The sequence below is a fragment of the Lynx rufus genome, unplaced genomic scaffold, assembly GCF_022079265.1.
Source record: "Lynx rufus isolate CCGP_SWC_20201006 ecotype Redwood Valley unplaced genomic scaffold, mLynRuf1.p SCAF_10, whole genome shotgun sequence".
NCBI classification, from domain to species: Eukaryota; Metazoa; Chordata; class Mammalia; order Carnivora; family Felidae; genus Lynx; species Lynx rufus.
This window is the reverse complement of record NW_025814824.1, coordinates 84,397,999-84,425,065: the sequence shown is the minus strand read 5'-3', so window position 1 is coordinate 84,425,065 and position 27,067 is coordinate 84,397,999. Positions and strand designations below refer to the sequence as shown.

The window sequence follows — 27,067 nt, the reverse complement described above, 5'->3', positions numbered from 1 at the left end:
TCTTTTGCTAAGTTCATAAATAGGTTTCCAAGTTGGTCTTTAGCTTTTATGGAAGAGTGGAGGGAGTACCCAGGGCGGAAGGTGACGCTCAGAATTTCAGTTACTGACAAAACTGGGCACACATAGGCATATTCGTAAGGAAAGATGGAAGGAGAGAGTCTTCCTGGATGGATGGAAAAATAAGGTGATCCTGTCTACATAAGGACCCAGGATACAGCCATTGGACAGGATATTTAGTATGTATGGATTTCATTAAAATAAATTATTTCAGATCATTTTCAGTTTGAATTTATAGAAAACCACAAGTTAAGTGATTCAGAACCCAAATGAAACAACAAATCTACAAAAATCTATAGTATGGTATAAACTATGGCCTCTTTATAATTGGCCAGTAATTTATAGTTCACTAGAGAAAGAAAGGTTCAAAACACACAGGCTTCAGAGCTTAAGACCCTTGGGTTTTATTTCCCCTGTCCTACTTCCTACCTTTGTGATCTTGGGCAAGTTACTTCACCCTGCCAACCTTCAGGGTCCCAGCCTTCAGGGTCCCAATCTGTCAAATGGGGATAATAGTATCTGCCTCTTAGAGTTGCTGTGAGCATACACTAAGGTAACATGTGGAGAGTGCTTGGCATATAATAGCCGTTCAGTAAGTGAGAGTCATCATCATATTAGGCTTCAGGGAGAAAGTCCTAAAGCTACTTTCACGAAAGAAACTGTTTTAATAGAAATATCTGCAAGACCTAAGAAACAAGAGAGTACATGTTGAATGATGGCAGTTATGACTTTGAGAGTGGTGCAGGGGCTCATGTTTGGGGACAAGGAACCTTTCCTAGTACCCCCTGCCCTCCCCTCCCCCCGCAATTTCCCTCATCATGTTTCCCAGACAGCTGCAGAGACTGGAAGGAAAAGAGTGCAAAGGAGACCAGCCTGAAATAACCCTGATGCACCCAGGCCTTGGCTCCCAGCGATCGGGAAAGGGGTGGCTCGTTTACGGTCCAGCTGTCAGGCACACAGCTCCAGAAGCCCAACCCCCTGTACCCTGGGCTCAGAGTCAGACTACGCAAGCCTAGGTTACAGGGTTACTTAAGATGAAAATAGCGAGCTACATAAACAGACGAATGTTTGGTTTTGATTAAATTATCGCATGTGAAAGGCCCATTAGAGATGCCACAACGTGTGGTGATTATGGTATCCTCAGAAAAATGGTGTAGTAAGAGATCAGAAGACTTATAAGTATATATGACATATTTTAAATGATAAAAGTCGCCTTTATTATAGGAAATGTAAAAAATACAGAAAAACACTAAGGAAAAATAAAAACACTCATTATCCCACTATCCAGTACAACCACTATTCACGTTTTTTAATGTTTATTTATTTTTGAGGGAGAGAGACAGAGACAGAGCATGAGCTGGGGGAGGGGCAGAGAGAGAGAGGGATACATCGAATCTGAAGTGGGCTCCAGGCATGAACCTTGAGATCGTGACCTGAGCCAAAGTCAGAAGCTTAACTGACTGAGCCACCCAGGCGCCCCAGCACTATTCACATTTTGGAAATAACTTTGCAGTCGTTTTTCCCCTCTGTGACTTTACATATATTTTTTCACAATTGCAATCATCCTGCATATATTGTGTTATAGTTTGCCATTTTCATAAAATAGCGTATTATAAACATGTTTTATAAAATTAAGTATTTTTGCAGCATCACTTTTAATATCTCTATGGCATTTCACAATATTTTGTTTAATCAGTCCCCTGTTGTTGTATCTAGAGTGTTCCCAAATTTCGGCTGTCATAAAAAAAAATGAATTATTATAGCTAAACTGTGTACCTGATTTCACTGTAAATCCATAGAGGTGGATGTCAGTGTCTTGCCCATTGTGTTGCTGGGAGGTACTGGGGGTGGGGCCGCCCAAGATTGTTTGACAGGCCAGCGTCTTAGAAAGTAGCTGTCTATGGGGCGCCTGGGTGGCGCAGTCGGTTAGGCGTCCGACTTCAGCCAGGTCACGATCTCGCGGTCCGTTCGAGCCCCGCGTCAGGCTCTGGGCTGATGGCTCAGAGCCTGGAGCCTGGTTCCGATTCTGTGTCTCCCTCTCTCTCTGCCCCTCCCCTGTTCATGCTCTGTCTCTCTCTGTCCCAAAAAATAAAAATAAAACGTTGAAAAAAAAAAAAAAAAAGAAAGTAGCTGTCTAGGTTCAGCAGTGACTCCCTTCCTAGTGGGCTGAAAGGCCCACAGCTATGAAAGGTAGGTGTTAGGGAGGGGAAAGGAGAGGGTGGATGGGAATCTTCTCACCAGCTAAGTTTTCTGAAAGTTCAGCTGGGCATGATTTTTCTGTGATTACTTCCACCAGTGACATCAGGAATCAACAGCAAACATGCCTGGTAATTGACAGATATCAGTGGCAAGTGACAGGTATTGAATACTAGGAATTACCTGTGTTTCCATACCTTTATTTGCTAAATCTTTTTGAAATGAAAATATAACTGGTGTATAATGTTGACCTGAATGTAGCATATTAGAGTTTATAGGAATCATGTAGGCTTCTGAGCATGTATTTGCATAAACAGTTGTATAAGTATTTTGAGCATTGTTTACTTAGTAAAAGTTTAAGAGCTATCTGTAGTGTAAAAAAGACTGAACGTGTGTAATAACTCTGAGAATTGCTGATGAAATACCAATTAGAGGAAAGAGGGACTGTCCCATGAAACTGCAGTGCTCTCAGTGAACATAGAACATAGGCGAGGAGAATGACACGGAGGAGGTGAGCGAAATGCCTTCGATTGCTGAGGGAGAAGTACTGGGTGTGAATAACAGCAAGCTGACAACAGCTGAAGAACATATCTAAAAATATGTGTTCTGCCCGGGAGCCCCGGAAGGCCTCTGATGCTTTCCTCAGATCTCTTACAGCCCTCCTCTGTCTGACCAAACATGCCTTTCAGAGTCAAAATAAGAAGACAGTTTCTTACACGTCTAATCTTTTCAATAACCATTAACAACAGGAGTAGTCTTTTGAATCTGATCATTGGACCCGTTAGGTGTTATCTGAGAAGAACAAGATTGTCATTTGGCTTGACAAAGAAATACATGAATAAATGTATAAAATGCCCAGTGTTTTATTAAGATCTGCCAGAACCCCCTGTGTGACACAGGATGGCTAGTATTCCTGGTTTTCAGTATTATTGAACCTGTGTCTTTGTGTTTTCATGAATGTTTCAACAAAAACATGAATCAGCAGCCACTGTCTATCACTGTAACCCTGAAAGCAGAGAATTGGTTTAACCTCACCTGCTTTTTAAAATTTTTTTGAATTTTGGGGCTGTCATCATATTAGAATTCTACACATACTTTATCCCTGCTTATAATTGATTATGCATTATTATATAGTGATTATTAATAAGTACTTCTGTAGGAGTGCTTCCTATGAGGCAGGTGCATTACTAAGTATTTTTCCTGAATCATCTGTAATCGTCACAGTAATCTTTAAGGTATAAGCATTTCCCCCATCACATATTCGGGAACAGAGGCTCCGAGAGGGTAGGTTACCTGCCTCCTACCTGAGAAACCAGGTAACCCTGTTGTGATTCCAGGTCAGTCTGACTCAAAAGCCATCTGCCTTTCTGGGGTTGCCGAGCAAAAACGGAGCTGATAATAGAACAAACAAGTGTGTGGAACCTTGTGGGGGGGGGGGGGGAAACAAAACCCAAACTCTTCCTTCTTGGATAGCTAGAGCCCTCAGACAGACCAGCATTTTCCTAATGCTTAAATCAGCTTTTTGCCAGTATTTGGATGTTTTGTTTTGTTTTTTTCAATATTAAATTCACTGTTTCAGACTTCCTCCCCTCCTCCTGCCCCTTTGATCTTCCAGGCCCTCAGTACCGCCTGGAGAAGCAGAGTGAGCCCAATGTCGCCGTGGACCTGGAAAGCACTTTGGAGAGCCAGAGCGCATGGGAGTTCTGCCTGGTCCGCGAGAACAGTACGTTGGCCTCCTCGCTCCATGCCCGCTTTGTCCGTTGCAAACATGCTTAGGAGTCCTGTGTTTGGGAACACTCAGTGGTCTGGCTTCCCTTGGCAGCTTTGAGATGACTTTTTTTCCCAAGGCAGAGCTCAGCCTCCGTGCCAAAAGTGTGTCCCAAAATGAAATGATTGATTTTATGCATTTTGGTAAAAAGTCTGCATCCTGTTTAGCCCTCTGTGATTAATATTTTTCTGTTGAACTGTATCTTCCTAAGTTAGGAGCAGCCCTGGAAGCAGCTTAGAAATAAATATGAGGCCTTTTCTGAGGAAAGACTATTTTGTACATAAAACAACTGGCCCCTGTCAGTATCACTGTTCAGAGTTCTAGTTTTAGAAAATTCTGTTTGCATATTTCTTAGTAGGAGGCAATGTAGTGTTTCCCAGAGCTATGCTGTAAACCCTTTTAAAACTTCGGTTAATTTCTTTCATTTTTTTCTTTAGTTTCCAAGTTGTGAATCTTTGCCATTCCCTCCTCTATACTCCCGCTGACTTACGGGGCAGGTGACATGAAAACTGAGATTACGGCAGCCAATTCTCTGCAGTTATTCCTGCTTTGGGGCATTTACAGAGGCTGTTTCTTCTGTGAGGAACACACTTTCCCCCACTCCAGTTAACTGTTTCTCACCCTTTGTCTCTGTTCAGATGTCACATCTTCAGAAAGGCCACCTGTGATCTCCCTGTCCCCTGTCACCTAAACCTAATCCGTTCCTCATTTGGGTGCCCTGTTAGGTTCTGTCTCAGAGCATACTACTTTTTCTTCATTATATATATATATATTTCTGTTTATAATTACATATTTTTCTCAATGATTGTTTATCTCCCCCACTAGATTGTCAAGTCTGTGAGCACATCTTTGGCTCATACCAGGTTGTCCCTCATTATTTCAGCAAATACTTGTTCATCATTCACTCTAGGCCGATACTGTGGAACTTAGTAAATAAAGAATGAATGAATCAATGAATGAATGAATGAATGTCAGTTTTTAGTCATGCCACTGGCCCTCTAAGCAAGACCAGCCTACTACTCATTGACCAGGGGCCCTGGCAGCCTCTGCTGGAGAGGCATGCACAAATTTCACCAGAATAGTGAAACACGATCTTGCCCTTAGCAACAAATTCTCAAAGGCAGAAGGTTGGTATCCCCACAGACTGCCGCCGGTTGTAAGTATCTTATATAAATATGCAAAGAAATAAAAATTAATTGGATTCCCAAATGCTCCAAAAATTCAAATAAGTAGTAAAAAAAAAAAAATGTTTATCCCTGTCAACAATCTAAGGTAGAAACATTTTAAAGCAACAATGTAACTCTTTTCACCAATTAAATAAGCTAGGTGTTTCCGAAAGAGTCCTTATTGCTAGGGAGAAATAGGCATATTCAAATACCTAAGTTAAGGTAAGTTAATGTAACTGAAAGTATCAAGAGACCTAAAGATGTTTTCCCCGGGGTGTCTTTTTTTTTTTTTCTCCTTTTTAATTTTTTTTTAACATTCATGTATTTTTGAGAGACAGGACACAAGCAGGGGAGGGGCAGAGAGAGAGGGAGACACAGAATCCAAAGCAGGCTCCAGGCTCTGAGCCGTCAGCACACAGAGCCTGACGCAGGGTCCGAACCCACAAACCATAAGATCATGACCTGAGCCAAAGTCGGATGCCCAACCAACTGAGCCACCCAGGTACCCCCTCCCTGGCATTTCTGCTTTTGGGAATCTATCTTAAGGAGAAAAAATCTAAAATGTAAAAAATATTTATGTGTATGATAGTTGTTAGATATTTATGATGTCTAACACTAGAAGAGTAGTCAAATAAGGTATATCTATATTGGAAAATTGTGCAGGCATCACCTTTTGGTAAAGGCAGACTAAGTAGCTTGGACAAATTCCCCCACTGAAGGTAACTTAAAAAGCTGATTTTTTTAGGGGCGCCTGGGTGGCGCAGTCGGTTAAGTGTCCGACTTCAGCCAGGTCACGATCTCGCGGTCCGTGAATTCGAGCCCCGCGTCGGGCTCTGGGCTGATGGCTCAGAGCCTGGAGCCTGTTTCCGATTCTGTGTCTCCCTCTCTCTCTGCCCCTCCCCCGTTCATGCTCTGTCTCTCTCTGTCCCAAAAATAAATAAACGTTGAAAAAAAAAAATTTTTTTTAAAACTGATTTTTTTAAAAAGCTGATTAAAATACATAAATCCTCACCCTAAAGTCATCAGAAAGCATGAGAAATAAAATAATTAATGGTCTATATCTGGAAGAAGATTGAACCAAAAGAAGGGAGATCAATACCTAGGAACAATTTTGTCCTGACATCATCTGAGTTTGAGGACTACAATATTTAAAGGAAATTTTACCACCTTCAAATTCATATATTACGAAAGAAGAAAGTCCAAGAAGTAATAAGCTAAGCATTCAGCTCAAGAAGTTAGAAAAGAAACCAAATAAAGAAACATAAAGAAAATAAAAAGAAAGAAGCAATAAAGAGCATAAATTAATGAAATAGAATATTTAGGGACATCAAAATCAAAGTTCTTAGAAAACACTAATAAATTACTAAACCTCTATAAAATGGATCAAACACAAGAAATAACAGAAACAAATAGTAATAAAAATGAAAAGGAGGTTTATTATCTGTTTAATAACTACAGATCCTGCAGTTATTAACAGATAATATGAAATTAGTTTGAAAACCTCCATACCAAAAATTGTGAAAATGTATATGAAATGACAAATCCCTAAAAAGAAAAAGGAAAAAAAAAAAAAAAAAGACAGCTTACCAACATTGACAGAAGAAGAAATAGAAAACTGGAATATTCCCATAACTATTTTGAAAATTGAGTTCACGATTAAAAATCTGTCCACAAAGAAGACTCACATCTGGGTGATTTTGCTAGCTAGTTCTGCCAGATACTTCAGGAAGAAATAACTCCCGTCTTACATCAACTATTCCAAAGAAAAGAAAAAGAAGTGACACTCTCTGATTCAGTTTAAGAAACTGTCTCAGTCTTGTTACCAAACCCTAATAAGACCATACAACACAGAAAATTTAAATAGATGCAAATATCCTAAACAATATTAAACTGAATTCAGTATTAAGGGGATAATATAGCATTCCCACATTGGGTTTATTCAAAGAATTCAAGGTTAGTTTAACATTAGAAAAACCCAGTCAGGATAATTTGCCACAATAGCAGATTAAAAGAACAATCATCGGGGCACCTGGGTGGTTCAGTTGGTTGAGCATCTGACTTTTTAGCTCAGGTCATGATCTCATGGTTCATGGGATTGAGCCCCACATCAGCCTCTGTGCTGACAGCTCAGAGCCTGGAGCCTGCTTCGGGTTCTGTGTCTCCTTTTTGCCCCTCCCCCACTCATGCTCTGTCTGTCTGTCTGTCTCTCTCTCTCTCTCTCTCTCAAAAATGAATAAACATTTAAAATTTTTTTTAAAAAAGGAACAGTCATTTCAGAATATGTGGAATATTCAACCATTGTAAGTTGTGTTTACCAAGAGTTTTCATAACAGGAGAAATAACTTTGATGTAATATTAAAGGAGGAAAAATGTCAAGGATACAAAACAAGCTATATGGACTAATATCAACTACGTTAAAAAGAATAGAAGGAAAGTGTCAAAATATTAATAGTGGTCTCTGGTTGGCAAGATTCTGTGTAATTCATTTTTGTTCCTCTTTATACTTATACTTTCTGGAGTTTCCATAATGAGCATCCATGACTTTCTAAGAAGAAAATACAAACAAACAATAAGGTCAAGTTGATATAGATAAAGATTATGTAATGAGAGTAGCTCTTAGTTTAATAGTCCTTGTGACATTTGAAATCTCAAACCATGTACAGTGCCACACCATGGCTCACCAAAGGGGGAATTAGAATAGCACACCCCTTTGTAACTTGTTTAACTAATTTTTTTTAACCTTATGTAAGTGGGTAATCCTTCCCCCCTGTCATTTTCTTTCATCTTTAAAGAATCTAGTCTAAAACAAACTGGGGAAACTGATTCACAGGAGTTCTGTAGTGGATTCTGTTTCAGAATATTGACTCCTTGTTAAATGATTAAGAGGAAATATCGTTTGTTAGCATCTTGGTAAATTTTTTGGATATGCAGTACTTACGTAAAAAAAAAATTCCTCAGGTAACAAAGTGTCTCTAGTGAAAACTTCGCCTCTCTTCTCTCCCCTAGTTCTCCTTCCAGAGACCATAGTCGTTTCCAGTTTCTTTGGTGTCTTTCCAGGCATTGTCTGTATATACGCAAGCATGTTCTGATTATAGATGTGACTGTACCCCCTACGTACATATATATGCTGACATGTATGCAATGTACACGTACATTTGTTCTTCCTCTTTTTAGAAACAAATGATAGCAAACTTACCATTAATGTTCTCATCTTTCTCTTTTCATTTTAACAATACATTGTAGAGCTTTTTCATGTTAATCCACGTGCTGTTCCACATACAAATTCACCTCTTTCTGTTTTTTCTCTTTTTTTAAAATCTTTTTTTCACCTCTTTTTTTTAACTGCGCCACAGTATTTCAAAGTGTACATAATTTCAAATCTGTTTTGTTTTGCTTTGCTTTGCTTTGCTTTGTTTTGAAGATGAGGCCTATTGCTCATCCTAGGAAAGAGACACTGAGGATTGTTAGATAAAGCTTTGAAATCTGGGCTCTTATTCTCACTCCACTTCTAAGCATGAGCACAGTCTTAAATAACTTGTGTGATATCTGTGAGCCTCAGCATCTTAAAGGATTTGCAAGAAATTCCAATTGTCTCGCTCTGAGTCAAAATCACTGTGTTCACAAAAGAAGCCCTCACCAGCATTTACAAAGGGCACAAGGCAGTCAGTGGTTTGAAAAAGTGGAATATTATAACTACTCTTCATAAAATGGAAGTAAATAAAAACAATTTACTCCTTTTCTAGAGAAGGGTTGTTTTGTTTTTTTTTTATCTTTTTTAATTTATTTAATTTATTGTTATTTTTTTTTTTTTAATTTTTTTTTTTCAACATTTATTTATTTTTGGGACAGAGAGAGACAGAGCATGAACGGGGGAGGGGCAGAGAGAGAGGGAGACACAGAATCGGAAACAGGCTCCAGGCTCTGAGCCATCAGCCCAGAGCCCGACGCGGGGCTCGAACCCACGGACCATGAGATCGTGACCTGGCTGAAGTCGGACGCTTAACCGACTGCGCCACCCAGGCGCCCCAATTTATTGTTATTTTAAGTAGCTCCAGTGTGGAGCCCAATGCAGAACTTGAACTCAAAACTCTGAGATCAAGACCTGAGATGAGATCAAGAGTCAGACACTCAACTGACTGAGCCACCCAAGTGCCCCAATCTTTGCTTTATTTTAAATAGAAATTCCAATGAGGAAAGACATGTTGTTCTTCCAGTATTAAGAATGGCTTAAAATAGCTGTGTATTAAAAATTTGGGTTGAGACGTAAATATTTCAAAAATGGATTTTTTGCTTCTGTTGGTATGTTTGATCAGGACAAGCTTGCTGTCCATAAAGCCATTTTTTTTTACACTTATTTGTTTATTTTGAGAGACCATGCGTGAGTGGGGGACAGGCAGAGAGAGGGGGAGAAAGAGAGTATCAAGCAGGCTCCACGTTGTCAGTGTTGAGCCCAATGCAGGGCTCAATCCCATAAACCATGAGCTCATGACCTGAGCCGAAATCAAGAATCAGATGCTTAACTGACTAAGCCACCCAGGCACCCCCATAAAGCCATTATAGAAGTGAGCTAAATTGTGAACATCTATTATGCATTGTTTAAGGGACTATGCTGTTGAGCCAGACTAAGTAAAGGCAGTTTACACTCTGGCCCTGCCACTTACTGGCTGTGTGACCTTGAACAATTTACCTAACCTTTATCGAGTAGTTTATCTGCCTTCATAAGGTTGATAGAATTCAGTGAGTTTCAATAATCATAAAGTTCTTAGAATGGTGCCTGGCACATAATAAATACTCAATAAATGTTAACTGTAATTAATAAATAATGAAAGCAGCATTCTGTGGCTGACAGAGCAGATGGGCCACAGATGTGGAGATCTGGAATCATAGACCTGTTGGGGCCCACAAGGAGGTGTGTGATGGGAGAAGGAAGTGATACAGAATGGAGTGAGGAAGGGGAGTGGAGGGCAGGCATGTCTGTAATCTGTGTCATAAGATGAGAGAACTTGGAAGCAGGGTACTTTCCAGCATATATGCTTTGGGGTTCCAGAAGAGATGCATACCTTATAAGTAAAGCACACGACCGTAAAGGTAGGTATAAGCCTTTCAGTTTTTCTTCCAAGTGGGATGGGCATACCTTTGTATCAACCCCATCAAAGGATGTTTTTTTAATGATTTATTTAGGCCTTATTGTAAGGCATTGTGATAGACATTTTGCAAATGCTCTCTTTTTCTCTCTCTTTTTAAAGTTTATTTATCTTCAGAGAGAAAAAGTGTGCAAGCATGCATGTGCAAGCGGGGAAGGACAGAATCCCAAACAGGCTCTGTGCAGTCAGCACGGAGCCCAGCTCAGGACTTGATCACACAAACCATGAGATGGTGACCTGAGCCGAAATCAAGAGTTGGATGTTTAACCAACTGAGCCATCCAGGTGCCCCTACAAATGCTCTTGTAGTTTTCATAACCACCCTATAAGATACTGTTCTAATTGTGGAGAGAAGTTGTGACTTACCCAAAGTTAGCTAGCCAACAAATGTCAGAACCAGAATCCTCGGTCAGCTGTCTGATTCCAAAGCCCACCCTGAGATTGTTGATAAAATAACCTAAATTTTCAATCCGAAGAATTGTGATGACCATTGTCTTACACACTCTGAGAGAGAAGCTTGCTAATGAAGCTAATATGACAAGAGTTTCTGCCTGGGGACTGAGAGCTAACATTTGTGCTTGGATCTTGGCTTAAATAAGAAAATGACAAGCCAGAGTCCTTGAGCTTTCCAGTTTGGATTCTTGTCTGATAATCTACTACATCCTTCAGCCAACTGTCTGCCAGAAGCTGGAATCAGACCAGAAGGAGACATGAGTACATTTTGGAGAGGATGTAACATTAGAAGACTCCCATTCTTGTCCAAGCATCTATATAAATCCTGGCACCAAACTGAGCCTCAATTTCCTTTTGTGCCACATGTTGCCGGTGACCTTTTCACTTACCCACTGATCTCACATAGCTAGCCCATCCAGGTCCTTAGAAGAAAGACACAGTGTGAACCAACTTATTCTTTGCACAACTTTTAAGAGAGAAACTTGGGAATTCTCCACCGCCAGAGCTAAAATAGGCTTGAAATTAAACTGGCTTAACAGGGTACCAACAAAACGTCAGACACTGTCTTTACTGTTTGATCACTCAGTAGTCTGTCCTAGTAGTTCAGCATAGTGCTTTGAAAGCACTATGCCTCTGCAGCCTCTGACATCAGACAAAGCATGTTCCCTCTCTGAGCCTCAGTTTCCTATATAAATGGAGGTCATTGAATCTGTTTTATAAGGGTTTTTTGAGGATTAAATGAGATACAAGTGCTGCCATAATAACGGCCTTTTAGGCCACTGTGCTCATCATCCTTAATTTATAGAAGAAACTGAGGCTTTACGGGATGATGTGCTCATGATCACATGAATAATGATGGGGGGTGGGGATGGGAGGCTGGAAAACTGTTTTCTGTCCAGTAAGTCTAGAACAACAGTTGAATCTGATTATTTTATTTCCTAAGTAGAAGTTGCCATCCAGAGGTTTCAGTTGTTCTCTAAATGCCAGCTCATCCTCCTTTGATCTTTAAAGGAGACCTTCTATTATTTCAATGCCTTACTGAAATCCTTAATTTCCTTAGGTTAAGGCTATACTGAGGAAGGCCTCAACTCAAGGTGGACAGTCACCTAGATAAGTGGACTGTGGCAGGACAGTGTCTCTGGGTCTTAGTCTGTGGGAAGCCTCTTTCAGCTTTGTTAGTTTGCCCTTGAAGACCGAAAGAGGAGGCAGCTCTGCCTAAAAAGCCTCCCAGACCACTCCCTGGACTCCGGAAGAGTCTCTCCCTACCCCAGTCTAATCACTGATTCCACTGGATGGATTACACTGGACTGTGACCACCACCACCCCTCGCCCAGGGCAGGGACCATCGGGTGCTGCGGCCAGGTATAGTTTATTCCCCTGGATGGAGTGAGCATCCTGAGTCCCTGGCATCACCAGGCCTCTCAGTAGGGCTCCAGGGGACAAGTACATGATAGCTTTTAAAGACCATTGGGGATTTAGGTAAGTATCTAAGCCTGTGTTTCTTCATGCTGGTACTTGGGCTGCCCCCGCCCCACTCCCTGCCGCTGCCCAATACTACTAAATAAGAAAGGAAGGCAGGAAGCAGCCATAGGCAGTGAATGTTTGTTAATCATGATGTGTTTCCAGCTCCTTTTCATGGTGCTTATTCATAGTGGGCTGATCCCTCCTCCTGTGTGTGCTCTGTGCCAGCCCTGGAGACTCCCCGGTGGTTCCATTTGGCTTCTGGAGGCTTTGCTTTCTTCAGCTACAAATTACTAATCTCTCCAATTTCTGTCATGTGACTTAAATACCAAGGCTTTAAGCCTCTTTTATTATACCACAACAGCAGTCTTTAAACGCAAAAGGAAATGTGATTGTGCAAATAAACTCTATTTACAAATAGAAATGACCTGTGGTGTTCATGGTACGGATTTTAGGTTCAGTTGCTGCTGAAAGCCAGTTATGTGTCTGGCTTTGGTTGGGGGAAAAGCATTCACCATAAGGAGTTTTTGTACGGGTGAAGGTTTTTACACGTATATATTGGATAATAACTCCCTGCTTGCTGCACGCTAACAGAATTTAAATGAAACAAAAACGTTATCCCCAGTGTAAGAATACCTGTGTGTCTGCACCTCTTGCTTTCTAGTTAATGTGGGCTGGTTGGTAATGTGTTGTAGTGGGAAACGCAAGATGTTTACAGGCACTGTGTGACCTTAGGCAAGTCCTTCTCTGCCAACTTCATTTTCCCATCTGTAAAATGTGATGGTGATCCCTATCCTTTGGCGATATTGGGAGGATTAAGCGAATTTGTGTGTACTAAAAGCACATAGTGATGTGTAATGCACGGGGCAAGTGTTGACCATTCCAGTGTTTGTCTGCTGTGTGCCTGAGACGTAGGGCGAGCACCTGTGCCCAGACACCACAGCTAGTCCATTGCTTGTGTGTGATGGCCTCTTCCTTCCCTGTTATTCCTGGTTTCCCACTAGCTCTTAGACTTCCCACAGGCCCTTTTGGCAATGGCCAGCACCAAGGGTAGATGGTACCTAGGGCAAAAGACAGTGCTAACCTATACTAGAAGCAGACTTGTGCCCTGTCCACACCTACTTCTTCAGTAATGAATGTCTGAATTGTACTATGTGAGCTGAGAAATTCCACATGAATTGCATTTTTTGCTCTCCCCCTTTCTTGAAAGTTCCCCCCTTTTCATTTTATCATTAGGTAGTAATTAGTATTCAAGGGAAATTGGTCTTAATATATTGAAATTGGTTAAGTGCATTTAGACCTGTACCACAGCCAATGTCTTATTGGAAAATGTAATTGGGGACTCTGTGTATGTAATTAATTGAATTACAATTAAGAACTTTCATTAAGCGATACACTGGTACATTAGAGCAGTAAGGAAACATGTTTGACGAGCCACAAACCCTGTATGGGCTCTAAGTGAGGGCACAGGGATTTGCATCCCTTTGGTAAGCTCCTGGCCCCAGAGACCACGCTGCAGCCCCTGACTAATGGTTTGGTAATGCATCAGGTGACATTTCTGTAGTGATTCCCAGATGGGAGGTGGGGTTCTTCCAGTATGTGTGACCTCAGTTTCTGACTCTGGAGTCAGAGAGAGAGAAATAGAGTGAGAGGGCCTCAGTGTTGATCAGATACTACAGTTGTTAGGTATTTGGTCATGTCAGTTGTCAAAAAATGCCCAGGCTTCTTTTCCTGTGTTTTCAACAGTAACAAAGACACATTGGAGGAAGAGGAAACGATAGGAATTCTGTCATCAACCTAACGTCCAAGCAAACCTGTAGTGAACCAACGGTCGGGACCCTTGGATAGTCATGCTTTAACCTCTAAAAGGTGGTTAGTTTCATTCTGAGCACACATTCTTTTATTCCTCCCCAGAACATTGATGGCATCCTCCTCCAGGCCAGGCACTATGCTGAGGCGGTGGAAAGGAGTTGCACAGCATGGAGCCCACAGTTGTGCTAGGTGCGACAAAAAGTATAAAAGAGTAGCTAGCAGGTGACTGGGGCCGTGAGAAAAGGAGAAAGCTTCCCTGTGGAAGAATAAAAGGAGTTAGTGAGTAAGGAATGTTTCAGTGCAAGGGACAGCTCATCTGAAGGCCTTGAGAAGGAGCTTGACCTGTTCGGGAATGAATGAATGGAGGGGGCAGGAAATGAGCAAGGGTGAGAGTGCTGGGAGTTAAGACAGAGGGCTGCGCAGGATCTAGAAAGCAGAGCCCAAAGGTCCTACTCTTTTTAGAAGTTCTGCAAACCGGAAACTGTTTCTTTCTGATCACCTCATAAAACAAGATTACCCTGATTTATTTGAAGGTCTGAAATCTCCCTGTGGAAAGGCTCTGACTCCAAGAGTTTAATCAATTAGGCCCTGACAGCAAGGATCCCTACCCTGATTGTTGCATGGAACATTCAGTGAAGGGCATATCCTACTATGTGATCCTGACGGCTTTGGAGAGATTACTACAGAGGGGCATGCCTGCACACATGTGTGTGTTATAGTATATCACCTATTGATTCTTTTTTAGAGACCAGCAAAAATGACTAGTAGCCAAAGGGAAGTGTTTAATAGAAGAGAAGTTTGGGGCTTATGAGGCTTTAGGGACTTAAGAGGCCTTTGGAAAAAAAAAAAAATGTGATGGATGTAGAAAGCAAGGGAGAGTTTTTCTCCTTGACTCACTTATGCAGCCAGCTTGGAGTCTTACAGAAAGAGTGAAGAGAATTAGGTTTTATCCCTGATTCTTTGTTCTGGCAAGGCCAGGCATAACTGTGTTCTCCTTAGATACTGTTATGGCCCAAGGATTTGTACATGCACAGCCCATCTAAGGAACATTTTTACCCAAAGGGTTATGTGGTGGCTAATGGCACATTTTTAGAACTAGACAGACGTGGGTTCGGTTCCTAGCTCCACCTTATACGAGTTGCATGGCTATACCGGCCGGATGACATTCTAAGCTTCATTTTTCTCACCTGTGAAAAGTGGATAATAAACTACAACTTTGGGGAAAATTAAATGAGGGTATTGGGAAAATTAAATGAGATAACGTATTTAAAGTGCTGAACATGTGGGGCACCTGGGTTGGGTGGCTCATTCGGTTAAGCTCCTGACTTTGGCTCAGGTCATGATTTCATGGTACGTGAGTTCAAGCCCCACGTTGGTCTCTGTGCTGACAGTGCAGAGCCTGCTTGGGATCCTCTCCTTCCTCTGCCCCTTCTCCCACATACTCTTTCTCTCTCACGAAATAAATTTCGCCTTTAAAAAAAATAAATTGCTGAGCATAATGTCTGGCATATAGTAAACACTCAGTAAATGTTAACCTCTGTTGTGGTTGTTGTTGAGACAGCATCCCAGTTTGGTGGGTTGCCTGAGTGGAAGACTAGGAATGGTGTGTTAGGTTCTATTAACTGAGATAAATATGGGGGGTGGTATACAAACTCAGGTATACTGTTACAGTTAACCTGTGGTTCAGCAAACTTCACTCCTGCCCCCAATGGCACTTATTGAACATCGACTTTGTGCTCTGTAGGATAGAATGTTCCTGCCCTCAGAGGAACTCATTGTGTAGAAGCAGAATACAGATGTTTATCACATAAGAGGTTTACAAGAGCTTTCAGAATGACAGGGTTCCGGGAGAGAGATCAGGAAAGATTCTAGACTAGACCTGGAAGTGTACATATTTTATTTTATTTTTTAGAGAGAGTGTGAGTGGGGGAGAGGGGAAGAGGGAGAGAGAGAGAGAGAGGGAGAGAGAGAGAGAGAGAGGGAGAGAGAGAGAGAGAGAGAGAGAGAGAGAGAGAGAGAGAGAACCCCAAGCAGGTTCCACGCTCAGTACAGGACCAACACAGGACTTGATCCCACAACCCTGGGACTATGACCTGAGCCAAAACCAAGAGTCGAATACTCAACTAAGCCACCCAGGCACACTGAAGTGTATACATTTTAAAGAGTGGGAAGGACATTCTGCCAAATGGTATAACCTGAGCAAAGTCCATTTTAGCCAAAGTGCAGCGATTGTTCTATGTGGGGAATAGCAATAAGGCATCAAGATAGAGTAGGGCAGGGGGGCGCCTGGGTGGCGCAGTCGGTTAAGCGTCCGACTTCAGCCAGGTCACGATCTCGCGGTCCGTGAGTTCGAGCCCCGCGTCAGGCTCTGGGCTGATGGCTCAGAGCCTGGAGCCTGTTTCTGATTCTGTGTCTCCCTCTCTCTCTGCCCCTCCCCCGTTCATGCTCTGTCTCTCTCTGTCCCAAAAATAAATAAACGTTGAAAAAAAAAATTTAAAAAAAAAAAAAAAAGATAGAGTAGGGCAGGGGTACCTGGATGGCTCAGTTGGTAGAGCGTGATCTCAGGGTCATGAGTTCAAGCCCTATGTTGGGGGAGGGAGGGAGGAGAGTAGGGCAGAAGATGGTTTATCTCCTCTTGATTTAGTCAGTTATTTGTACAGCAGTATTTTACTGTGTGCCAGGTCCTGCCATGGATACTGTCTCTGCCTTTGAAGAACTTATCCCCCTCCAACCCTGACTGTTTTATTTTCCACCACTCCCCTTCATACACTCTTTGCTCCAGCCAAATGCAAACATTTGCTGATCCCTATATAAGCGCTCACACTTGGTGGACTTCATGTTTTCCCCATACTATTCCCTCTGTGGACTGCCTGTCCCCTCCCATCGTCTGGGTCTCCTGCCATCCTCCTGTGTTCCTGAAGCACTAGCATAGTCCCACAGCTGTGGTTGGTGCTGGCCTATTTGTGAACTTGATACTATCAGTCAACCGCATCAACTTGCTACAGAGAGTTTAAAGGAGAGGATGTAACAAAGGCCATCATCGTCTTCTGGTTGAGTTCTAGAGTTCGCATTGATCTTTTTGGAGAAGAAAGATTGAAGTTGTTTTAACTCATAAACTGGATTCAAGCTTTTTGACTTGGCCTAAGACTCGTTGAACCATAAAATGAAGTGTAAACTCCTGTGTAGTTTGTATCTATAAACATAAGACATCTGCCAGTAGCATACAGTGAGTTCATCTGAGCTTTGATTTGTTGATTAGTGTCCATTTGTCAGAAAGGAAGTCCCGTATGTACCTCTAAGTTTCAGTGAAATCATGTGTATGAAAACATATTTTAAATGTAAAACAGCATTAGTTATAATTCACCTTGATCTGATCACCTGACAACAAGCCTGTTACTCTTGTAATGTGTGTCCACGCTTTCTATTTGTGTTTGTTGTCAGATATGTAACACATACACAGCTGTAATTGCACTTTCACATCTCATCATGATTGTCCAGAGGATATCCAGAGACACTGAAAACATGGCATAAGAACCAATAAAGGCAGTGGCATGGCTCTCAAGCTTCTTGGTCTTAGACCCCTTTACACTCTTAAAAATTATTGAGGAGGTTGGCTTGGTGGCTCAGTTGGTTAAGCGTCCTACTTTGGCTCAGGTCACGATCTCGCAGTCCGTGAGTTCAAGCCCATGTTGGGCTCTGTGCTGACAGTTCAGAGCCTGGAGCCTGCTTGGGGTTCTGTGTTTCCTGTCTCTCTCTGCCCCTCCCCACTCACATTGTGTCTCTCTCTCAAAAATAAACATTAAAAAAAAATTAAAAAAATTATTGAGAACCCCCAAAGAGCTTTTATTTATTGAGCTATATCTATTTATTAGGAATCAAAACTGAGAAATTTTTAAATATTTACAAATTTATTAAAAAGTAATAAATCCATTACATGTTAAGTTTTTATGAAAATAGCTATATTTTCTTTTGTTCTTTTTTATTTGTTTTGTTTTCCATTTTCTTTCTCTGAAGAGCATTTATTTTTGTTCCATCAGGAAGATAAATTGTTGGCTAATCACCTGAATACTATAGTGGGCACCATTTTATATTTTTGCAAATTTCTATAATGTCTGGCTTTAGAGAAAACATCTTGATCTCCATGTCTGTTGCATTCAGTCTGCTATAATATATTATTCCAGTTGTAGTAGGTGAAGAAAATTTGGCCTAACATAGATATGTGGTTGGAAAAGGGAGGAGTATTTCAGTAGCCTTTTCAGACAATAGTGGATATTAATTTTCATTAATATGCCACAACTCAAGTGATTGATTCTTAAAGGGTAGTCGCAATGTGGAATCAGAACCATATCTATAAACTTGTATACTTATTATTATTACTTTGTGCTCTTATAAGATAACAGGCATGAAAGGGGCAAATAATATCTTACTATTAATATTATGAAAATAGTATTGAGATTATGGACTGGTCCAGACGCCTGGACTGGTTCTTGGGGGTCACTCCCTCCAGTGGGTCCTGGACTCCTCTCCGAGAACCACTGGTTTGGAGTTTGCAGCTACCACCTACCCAGCGTCTCTGCTTGCTGCTGCTTGTAGGAATGCGGTGAGGTGGGAGGAGAAGGAGAAGCACAGCAGGAAGAACATGGACTCGGGTTTAATAGAGCCGTCCCAGCTCTGCCTCTTCCCAAAAATGGTGTCTCGGGCAAGGTTTTGACCCACTCTTGACCTTGGATGTCAGAGTTAGGATTTGAACCTACGTCTCTGAACTCTACGTTCTGGGTTCTTTCCAGTGTTTTTAAGCCTCAAGGCCACTTCCCAGCACTTGACTCTCTCAGCACCTTCTCTTTCTTTGCTGCAGGCCCTAGACTTTGCCTGCCTCCACCTTCCTCTCTTCTCTGCTTCCCTCTGACCCCTCTTGCCCTGGCCTGGTTTTGCCAGTAAGATAGATACCCATTCCTGTTTCCTCCTTCCTGATTCCTTCCCCCAAATAGCTAGGCTCCTTCCCCTTGTAGATTTTGCCCCTCAAACCTTTACCAATTGCAAATGGGCTCTCTGCCATTCTTCCAGACCCTGGTGTCAGTCCACCTGAGCTCTGGTGCTCAAGTCACTTTTAGGTCCCACCCCAAAATTTGATCTATCACAATACATCTTTGAGTTATTGCAGCTCGGGCATTTTGACACGATACATTATGGTAATCCATAGCACATAGAGACATTAACACTCCCGACTTTGACAAAATACATTGTGAAGTCTTTGAAGGCACCATTACAATTTATCTTGTCATTCAGGAGGAGACCCAGTTCAGCATTAATGTAGATGAACACAGTGTGGCTTTTGTTTCATTTAATTGCTTATGACCTTTTTAATTGCTAATTTAACAAAATACCAAAGGGTTATGTTTCAATTAAATTAACAGTTTGGGAGTGGTTTTTTTTTTAATATATGTTTATTTTTAAGACATTCTGGCTCTCTCTGCTTTTTACTTGGAGTAGATAAAAATGTCTTCTCTTGAACAGAAGTGGGTTTTTAAATGTGAAGTTGATATATAGTAATAATTCTAATATGCAAATGATACAGTGCCGGTGTATGGTTGGATTCACTCCTTTCTAGAAGGATACAAACAGTAAAGGTATACATACAAAGTCTTTGAACTTTTCTGGTCCCAAAACATGCTTTTGGTATAATGCTCTGCTTTGGATGTTTGTCTTTAGATGTAAAATGTCTCTCGTACGCACCATTTATCGGGTGCTTCTCTCTGCCTTGTAATACTTTCTTTGTGTTCTGTAGCAAGTTTGTAAGCTCCTGAAGATCAGGAACCCTGCCTTATCCTCACCAGTGTACCTCCATAGGCGAGCATACTGCTGGCATGGGGACAGTAGTTGCAGGTTATATGGCTGACTGATCCGTACACACAGACATGCCCCCTCCGAGCAGCGACACTCCTGAGCCTCTGTCAAAAAATGGCTCTATAACTCCGAAGACCGGAAGTTGTTCATGTTCGGCAGATGACCTGCTTGGGGGTGAGCAGCGTGTACTGGAGGCGAGTGCAGGGCTGTTGTCCTTTTCTACTCCCCCAGGTGCTGTTGCCCTTCTAATCATAAAAGCAAACACACCCCTTATCATCTGGGGCAAGGCTCAGAACCTACCCAAGTAACAGGAGGGCCTAAATCCTCAAATGGGATATGAATTTACACTGTTAGAGAGTAGAAGGTCAATGCAAGAAGCATTAGTGTGTTGAGCCAGCTCCAGCTATATAAGTCTTGAACAAAATTAATATAAGGAAATTGACAAGCCTTGCTGGTTATTCCATAGCTTTAAGACCTCTACTAAAATCCTATCATCTCATCTGCCCATTATTAACATTTCAGCAAAATATAAAGTTTTCATTAATCTCCCACAGCAAATTTAGGAGTGAAAACTGGCACTTGTTTGAGCTTTTAGGACTACATTAGCTGGTGTATTAAGCAAAATATGTCATTCTTCAGTAGCTTCTGTAAGAAGCTAAATCAATTTCCAGCCATATTTATGCACCACTTTATCTAAAAGCATCTGAATTATCATTTACAGCTAAGATGCTTTATTAGCAGCTGGCATTGAAATTGCTCAGTAAAAAATTATATGTCACGTTATAGTAATTTTTAAATTGGTTTTAATCCAACATCATAAAATGTAAAACTCTTAAGTGTGTTTTTTTTTTTTTTTAGTAATTGACATTTTAGCATAATGAGCTGTTACCTCTTTCCAAATCAAATACCTGCAATATTTAGAAAATACTAATTAGTAAAGAAAGCAGAAGTTCTTGAGCTAAGCTGTATCTAATAATGGCATTTTCTCAGATAAGATGACTTTAACTGGTTTTTAAAACATGAAAGGATTTTAACATCTCACCAAAAATTCTCCACAGCTCTCATATATAAAAGGTTCTAAAAATAGAAATAAACACATCTTCTCGGTTCTGTTTCAGGAAAGTGTATATTGGGGAAAGTGATTGATTATTTGAAACTCTATAAATTCTAGCCACTCTCTTGGTTTAAAATATGGACATTACCCAGAAGACAGTCATGCTCACAATGATGCCATTTCTGTCCAAAATTACACATGTCCTAAAGAAAGGTAGTGAACTTACCTAATGATCCTCATAGATGTTGAGTGCCACTCTTCTGGTCCTCGTGATGTGATGTTGGCTAAGTCGCTCAGTCCCTCTGATTCTCCTGTGGCCACGGCAGCTGGCATTCATCAGTACATTTTTATTGAGCACTTGCTTTATCCTGGGCATGGTAGCACTAGCAGGGTCTAGGCTATAATGGTGAGTAAAGCAGTCACTCTGCCTGCTCTATTAGGGTTTGCAGTCCAGCGGCAGAGACAGACAATGACTAGCTGTGACAGCATTCTGCAGAAAAATGCTGGGTGCAGTGGCAAAGGGAGCTGAGCTACACTTGGGGGCCGGGGGTCGGAAGTTTCCCTGGAATGTCACTTGAGCTAGGCTCTTCAGGAAAAATAGATAGGACACCTGGAGGAATAGGTCAGGAGAGAATGAAGTGGGGAGAAGGGTACCTGGGCAGAGAGGACAGTATAATATATGCAGATGCTCAAAGATGGGACTGTATCACAGGCATGCAGTGAATGGTCCATTAAGGGAGAGGCTGCATCCTCCCTGAGCAGGGAGCATTATTGTGGGTGCTAGAGTGGTCCAAACTGGGAAAGTGTTTGGAAATCAAATGCACCGTTCCTAATAAAGGAGTTCAATGTGAAGGCATCAGAAACCAACTTTGACTTAAAAGCTTACCCTGTAGGCAATAACTGTGGGAAGGAAAAGCATGTTAATTGTCAGGCTGCCAGTTATGTAACAGAATTTTCCCATTTGATACCCAAATCTAGAGTTTTCCATTCCTCCAACTCTGTCCCAAGGAGTTCTGTTTGGGTTTCCCTGTGAAGCCATCTCTGAGTATTCAACACAAGGCTTAGGGCACCCTGTTCTGGTTGGCCTCTGCCATACAGGTGCTTCCCTCCCACTGGTGAATGGTACCAGTAGCTGCACCTGCAGAAGACCACATTTTAAGCTGGGGAACGGGAAATAATTTAGCTTTGCTTAGTGTGGACTCAGGCACATGACTTTACCTCTCAAAGCCTCAGATTCCTCATCTGTATAATAGAGAAAGTGAGTACCCACCAGGTTGTCATGAGGCTTAAGTGCATGTGTAAAGAGCTTAGTGCCATGCCTGATGTCTAGTGAGCACTCAAACGCACTGGTTCTTTATGTATTTTTTATTTATTTACTTAGCACAATTTAGTGAGGGCATACCAGTTGCCTGCACTGCTTGTAAATGATACAGAGATGAATGAGAAGCTTTACCGACCATCAAAAAGCTTCCAAATTAGGCCAGAGTGACCAGTCAACAATTCTAGTGCAAGATTGAATATGGTCCTCTCTGACGGTAGAATAAAAACAATCATGACTGCTGTTTACTAAGTGTATTATGGTTAGATTCTTTAAATACATTTTGACATTCTGTGCATGGTAAAAACGGGCTCAGAGAGTTTAAAGTCACTTGACCTTAGATCATATAGCAAGTTAGAGGCATAGGAATTAAGCCCAGGGCTGTCTGGCCCCAGAGTCCAGTATAACCAAGATTCACAAATTCCAACTGCTGTGGAATTCAAGAGGAGATAGACTTTGAGCCGTCTTGAGTGGAGTTTTGACAAGTCCAGGGTAGGCTTGGAAGGCTACCACATGAACAAAGGGCCAGCAGTAGAAAAATCTAGACTTGTGTGCAGTCTGAGGAGTTTGGGAAGAGCTGAGAGAAGGTATGGCTGAGAAATAACAAGTAAAATTGAAAAATTACATTTTAGGCAGATTATGGACAGCCTTGATTGCTTGGCTGAAAACAGTGCCTCGTTCAGAAGGCCATGGGAAGCCAGGCAAGATTTTTGAGCACTGGCCTTCTTACTTGTCCCCAGTACACCTCTCAGGGTACTGGGCATGCACGAAGCTCTCACTAAACATTTGACGAGTGAATAAATGATCTAGGCTTTAGAAAGCTTTATGAATCAGACAGTCCTATGGTGGCTGGATTGCAGGGAGAGCTCGGTGGCTGGAAGGCCCATGAGGACACTGTTACACCCATCTGAGAGTGAGCAGGCTCGTGCCCACACCAGTGGAGACTGGGATGCAAGACGGGAAACTGATGAACACACAGTTTGAGAATCTTGGAAAGCACAAGATTTCTCCAAGAGCACGGATTACTTTTACGATCGGAAAAATTATTCAGAAAAGAAGCAAGAAGGATGACCACCCGTGCTTTTGTGGTTGTAACTTAACTCTCGTGGAGATGGAGAGCTTCTGGCGAGCAGCAGTTTTTCTATCCTTGTGACTCCCTGCTGCCCAGCCAAGGGCCTGCCATAGAATAGGCAGTGTTTGTGGTATTAATTGTTGAATGATGAATATGTTACCATTCTCTGTTTACTGGAATGGCATTATTGAGTCATCGCTCAGCCTTTTCTTCTCTAAATTAAATAGCCCATATTATTTTAATTTATCCCAGAGCATTTTAAGCAGACACCATTTTCCAAGCCTCATGTATCTTTATGTGTTAAACTGCTTTTTCTTCCCCAGGTTCAAGGGCAGACGGGGTTTTTGAGGAGGATTCACAAATTGACATAGCTACAGTACAGGATATGCTGAGCAGTCACCATTACAAGTCATTCAAAGTCAGCATGATCCACAGACTGCGATTCACAACCGATGTCCAGTTAGGTAAGTAAGTACATGAACCGATGATGGACTGAACCCTTCGTATCAGTGGTCAGTGTAGAAACAGGGAGAGAAACAACATCTGACTTTTATGTGACCTGAATGACTGACGGTAATTTGTTTTCAGAGAAAATGTTTAAACAGTGAAATATAAAGTACCTCCTTTTTCCCACCTGAGTGCTCTGTCTTGTCTTCTTTTTTTATGAAGCAGAAGATTAGAAATAGAACTAACCTGAGACTCTTTTCAAACTGATTGACTTCTGTGAAGTTCCATAAATCTTTTCATTCTGTAATTTTCTACACGCTATCCTTAGAACCGCTTTGTAGCGTTGCCACTTGCCTTTTTTAACTCAGGTGAATTCATTGCTTATTCATTCATGACTTTATTCAGGAAGCTTTTTAATGATCTCAGAAGTTATATTTGGATCCTCACCGAATAATCCAGAACTTTCAATTAATATTTGGGATTAATCTGTGCTCGCTTCGGCAGCACATATACTCAAATATTTGGGATTAATCTGTTCCAATTAAGGCTACATTTCTGTTTTGACTTACATGTAACAAGAGTAGAAGTCTCGTAGTAGTCAACATAATATCATCATCATCACGGCTGTCATTTATAGGTGTCTGCTGTGTGTTAAACACCGTGCTAAGTGCTTTACATACTCTGCAAAACTACCTAGACGGTGGGTATTTGTATCTTCCCCGTCTAACAAAGAAGGTAAATGAGGTGCAGAGAGGTGACGTCTGTGCCCAAGCTCACACAGCAGGTAGGTGGTAGTGTGAGGAGCAGAACCCTGGTTTGGCCAACTGAAGCGCACCTGCTCCCTCCGAAAGGACACTGGGGGGAGCAGGGAGCAGGTGTGGGTGCCAGGCTTCGTCAGGGAGCGGACCTGGCTCTGCCACCTGCCTCTGCCACGCCACCCCTTCCCGGAACTCGTTTGCTTGTGTGTGAAGGGAGGAGGTTTGCGCTCCAGCGTCGAGGCCCACCGATTCTGGGTTTCTCACAAATGCTCCGTATGTGTCTCATAGTAAAGTCTTTTGTAATGCTGGTGTTAGTCTGGCTAATTTGTAATAAGCCTCAAAAATCTCTTCAAATACTCCTTCCCAGCCTCACTGACTGGAGCTTGAAACACGCTGACAGCACAGCTTAGTAGGTAAGAGGGGACCCTCGGATGTACAAAGCTCTGAATCGTGGCTCTGTCGGTAACCAGCTGTGTCAGGCAAGTGCCTTCATCTTTCAGAGCCTCAATTCCATTCTAACTGGGAATATCAGTAGCACCAACTTCTTAGGATTGCCTTGGGGAGCAAGTTAGGCCATGTGAAGCACTTAGCACAGGGCCCGACGGGTGGTGGACCCCCTGTAAAGGAGAGCTCATGGTGGAGAGGCAGGGCTTCGGACAGACTCTGGAGCTAGAGGCCTGGGTTCAAACCCTGGCTCGTTCGTCCGCTGTATCACTACAGGCAAATGACTCAGAGCCTCTGTTTCCTCATTTGTAAAGTGAGGATAATAATCCCTGTCTCACAGATGTCCTTACAGGGATGAAATGACACCACACATGCACACTACTCAGAAAGGCACCTGGCACATAGCAAGTCCTCAGTAAACACCAGCTGCTAAGATGATGAGGATTCGAACAGACTAACTAGATGGATTGGCACCCAGTAACTTTGAACCAAAACACAGAACCCATCTTTTATTCCTCTTTCTGGATCTGTTTCTGCCTCCTTAAAAAAGAAGGAAGGAAGGGAGGGAGGGAGGGAGGAAAGGAAGGAAGGAAGGAAGGAAGGAAGGAAGGAAGGAAGGAAGGAAGGAGCTAAATATCTAAATTGTAAAAAAAGTTGCTTATTTAATGTCAATTCTTAAACATAAAATTCTTTGGTGTTTTTCTTCCTGGAGCTGCTTTTTCTGGTACTTATAGAAATAAAAATAATGAGGCTACTCAAAAACAAGCCAGATTCAAGAAAGGGGGCGGGGGGGGGAGTAGAAGTACATACTATATTATTCCACTACGTACCATTCAAAAATAGCGTTGGTGCTATAGTGGTGAGCATAGCTGCCTTCCAAAAATACAGTCATCTGCTGTGCAGGAGTAACGAAGGTGGTCATCCCGCTGGGAGAGGAAGCTGTAGTGACTGCAGGGGAGACTTGGGATGCTGGTAAGGTTCTGCTTCTTGATCTGGGTACCGATTACATGGGTATGTAGACTTTGTGAAAAAAATCAAGTTACACAGGGCTCCTGGGTGGCTCAGTCAGTTGAGCTTCCAACTTTGGCTCAGGTCATGATCTCGTGGTTCATGAGTTCGAGCCCCACTGCAGCTCGGAGCCTGGAGCCTGCTTTGGATTCTGTGTCTCCCTTTCTCTCTGCCCCTCCCTAGCTCGGCTCACTCTCTCGCTTGCTCTCTCTCTCTCTCTCTCTCTCATAAATAAAAACATCAAAAAATTTTTTTAAGAAAAAATCAAGTTATAGATACTCTTACAACTCATGCATTTTCTGTTGATATATTTTCAGTTAAAAGTTTACTAAAATAAGAATGCTACTCAGACATCTAGTTTGGGTTTGCGTACAGTACCTTCCCAGTAACAAAGGAGTGGGTCTGGTTTTAAGGAGCCCAGTAAGTAGCCGGATTGCAGCCAAGACAGAGGTCCAGGCTACAAGGCAGGGATTTTCCCAGGGAGCACAATCAGTAAATCCACCCATCCCCAAGGTGAAAAAGCAGTGCTTTGGAAAGATTACCAAGATTGTGAGCTTCTTTCCCTGTTTTTTTTTTTCCAAAGGCAAAAAAACCAAACTTTAATTCATTAGATTCTGACATGTATATTCATTTAAAGGAAGAAGTCCACAAAAGGATCTGTGGGAAGAGCCCAACTCTGTAGTCAGCATTGGGTTTAAATCCCAGCATTACCAGGGCGCCTGGGTGGCTCAGTCGGTTAAGCGGCCGACTTTGGCTCGGGTCATGATCTCGCGGTCCGTGAGTTCGAGCCCCGCGTCGGGCTCTGTGCTGACAGCTCAGAGCCTGGAGCCTGTTTCAGATTCTGTGTCTCCTTCTCTCTGACCCTCCCCCGTTCATGCTCTGTCTCTCTCTGTCTCAAAAATAAATAAACGTTAAAAAAAATTTTTTTTAATAAAAAATAAAAAAATCCCAGCATTACCACTTACCCCCAGTGTCTCCTTGGACAAGTAAGTCCCTTTTCAGGCTTAGTTTTTGTCATCTGTAAAATGGGAATTCTAATGTTTACCTTTCAAGGTAGAATAAAATA

The 27,067-nt window shown here is 42.0% G+C and overlaps 1 protein-coding gene across 6 annotated transcripts in view; it reads left to right on the top strand.

The window, feature by feature from the left end:
- Positions 1–27,067, top strand: part of MAPKAP1 (MAPK associated protein 1) — a 244,506-nt gene that overhangs the window by 176,446 nt on the left and 40,993 nt on the right. For 5 of the 6 annotated variants that reach the window (XM_047069551.1, XM_047069567.1, XM_047069542.1 and 2 more), the window contains 2 exons: positions 3,869–3,976; positions 23,668–23,808. In XM_047069551.1, coding sequence (XP_046925507.1) covers positions 3,869–3,976; positions 23,668–23,808 — 249 coding nt within the window. The remainder of the gene's footprint in view (positions 1–3,868; positions 3,977–23,667; positions 23,809–27,067) is intronic. The other variant, XM_047069560.1, reaches the window with a different exon arrangement.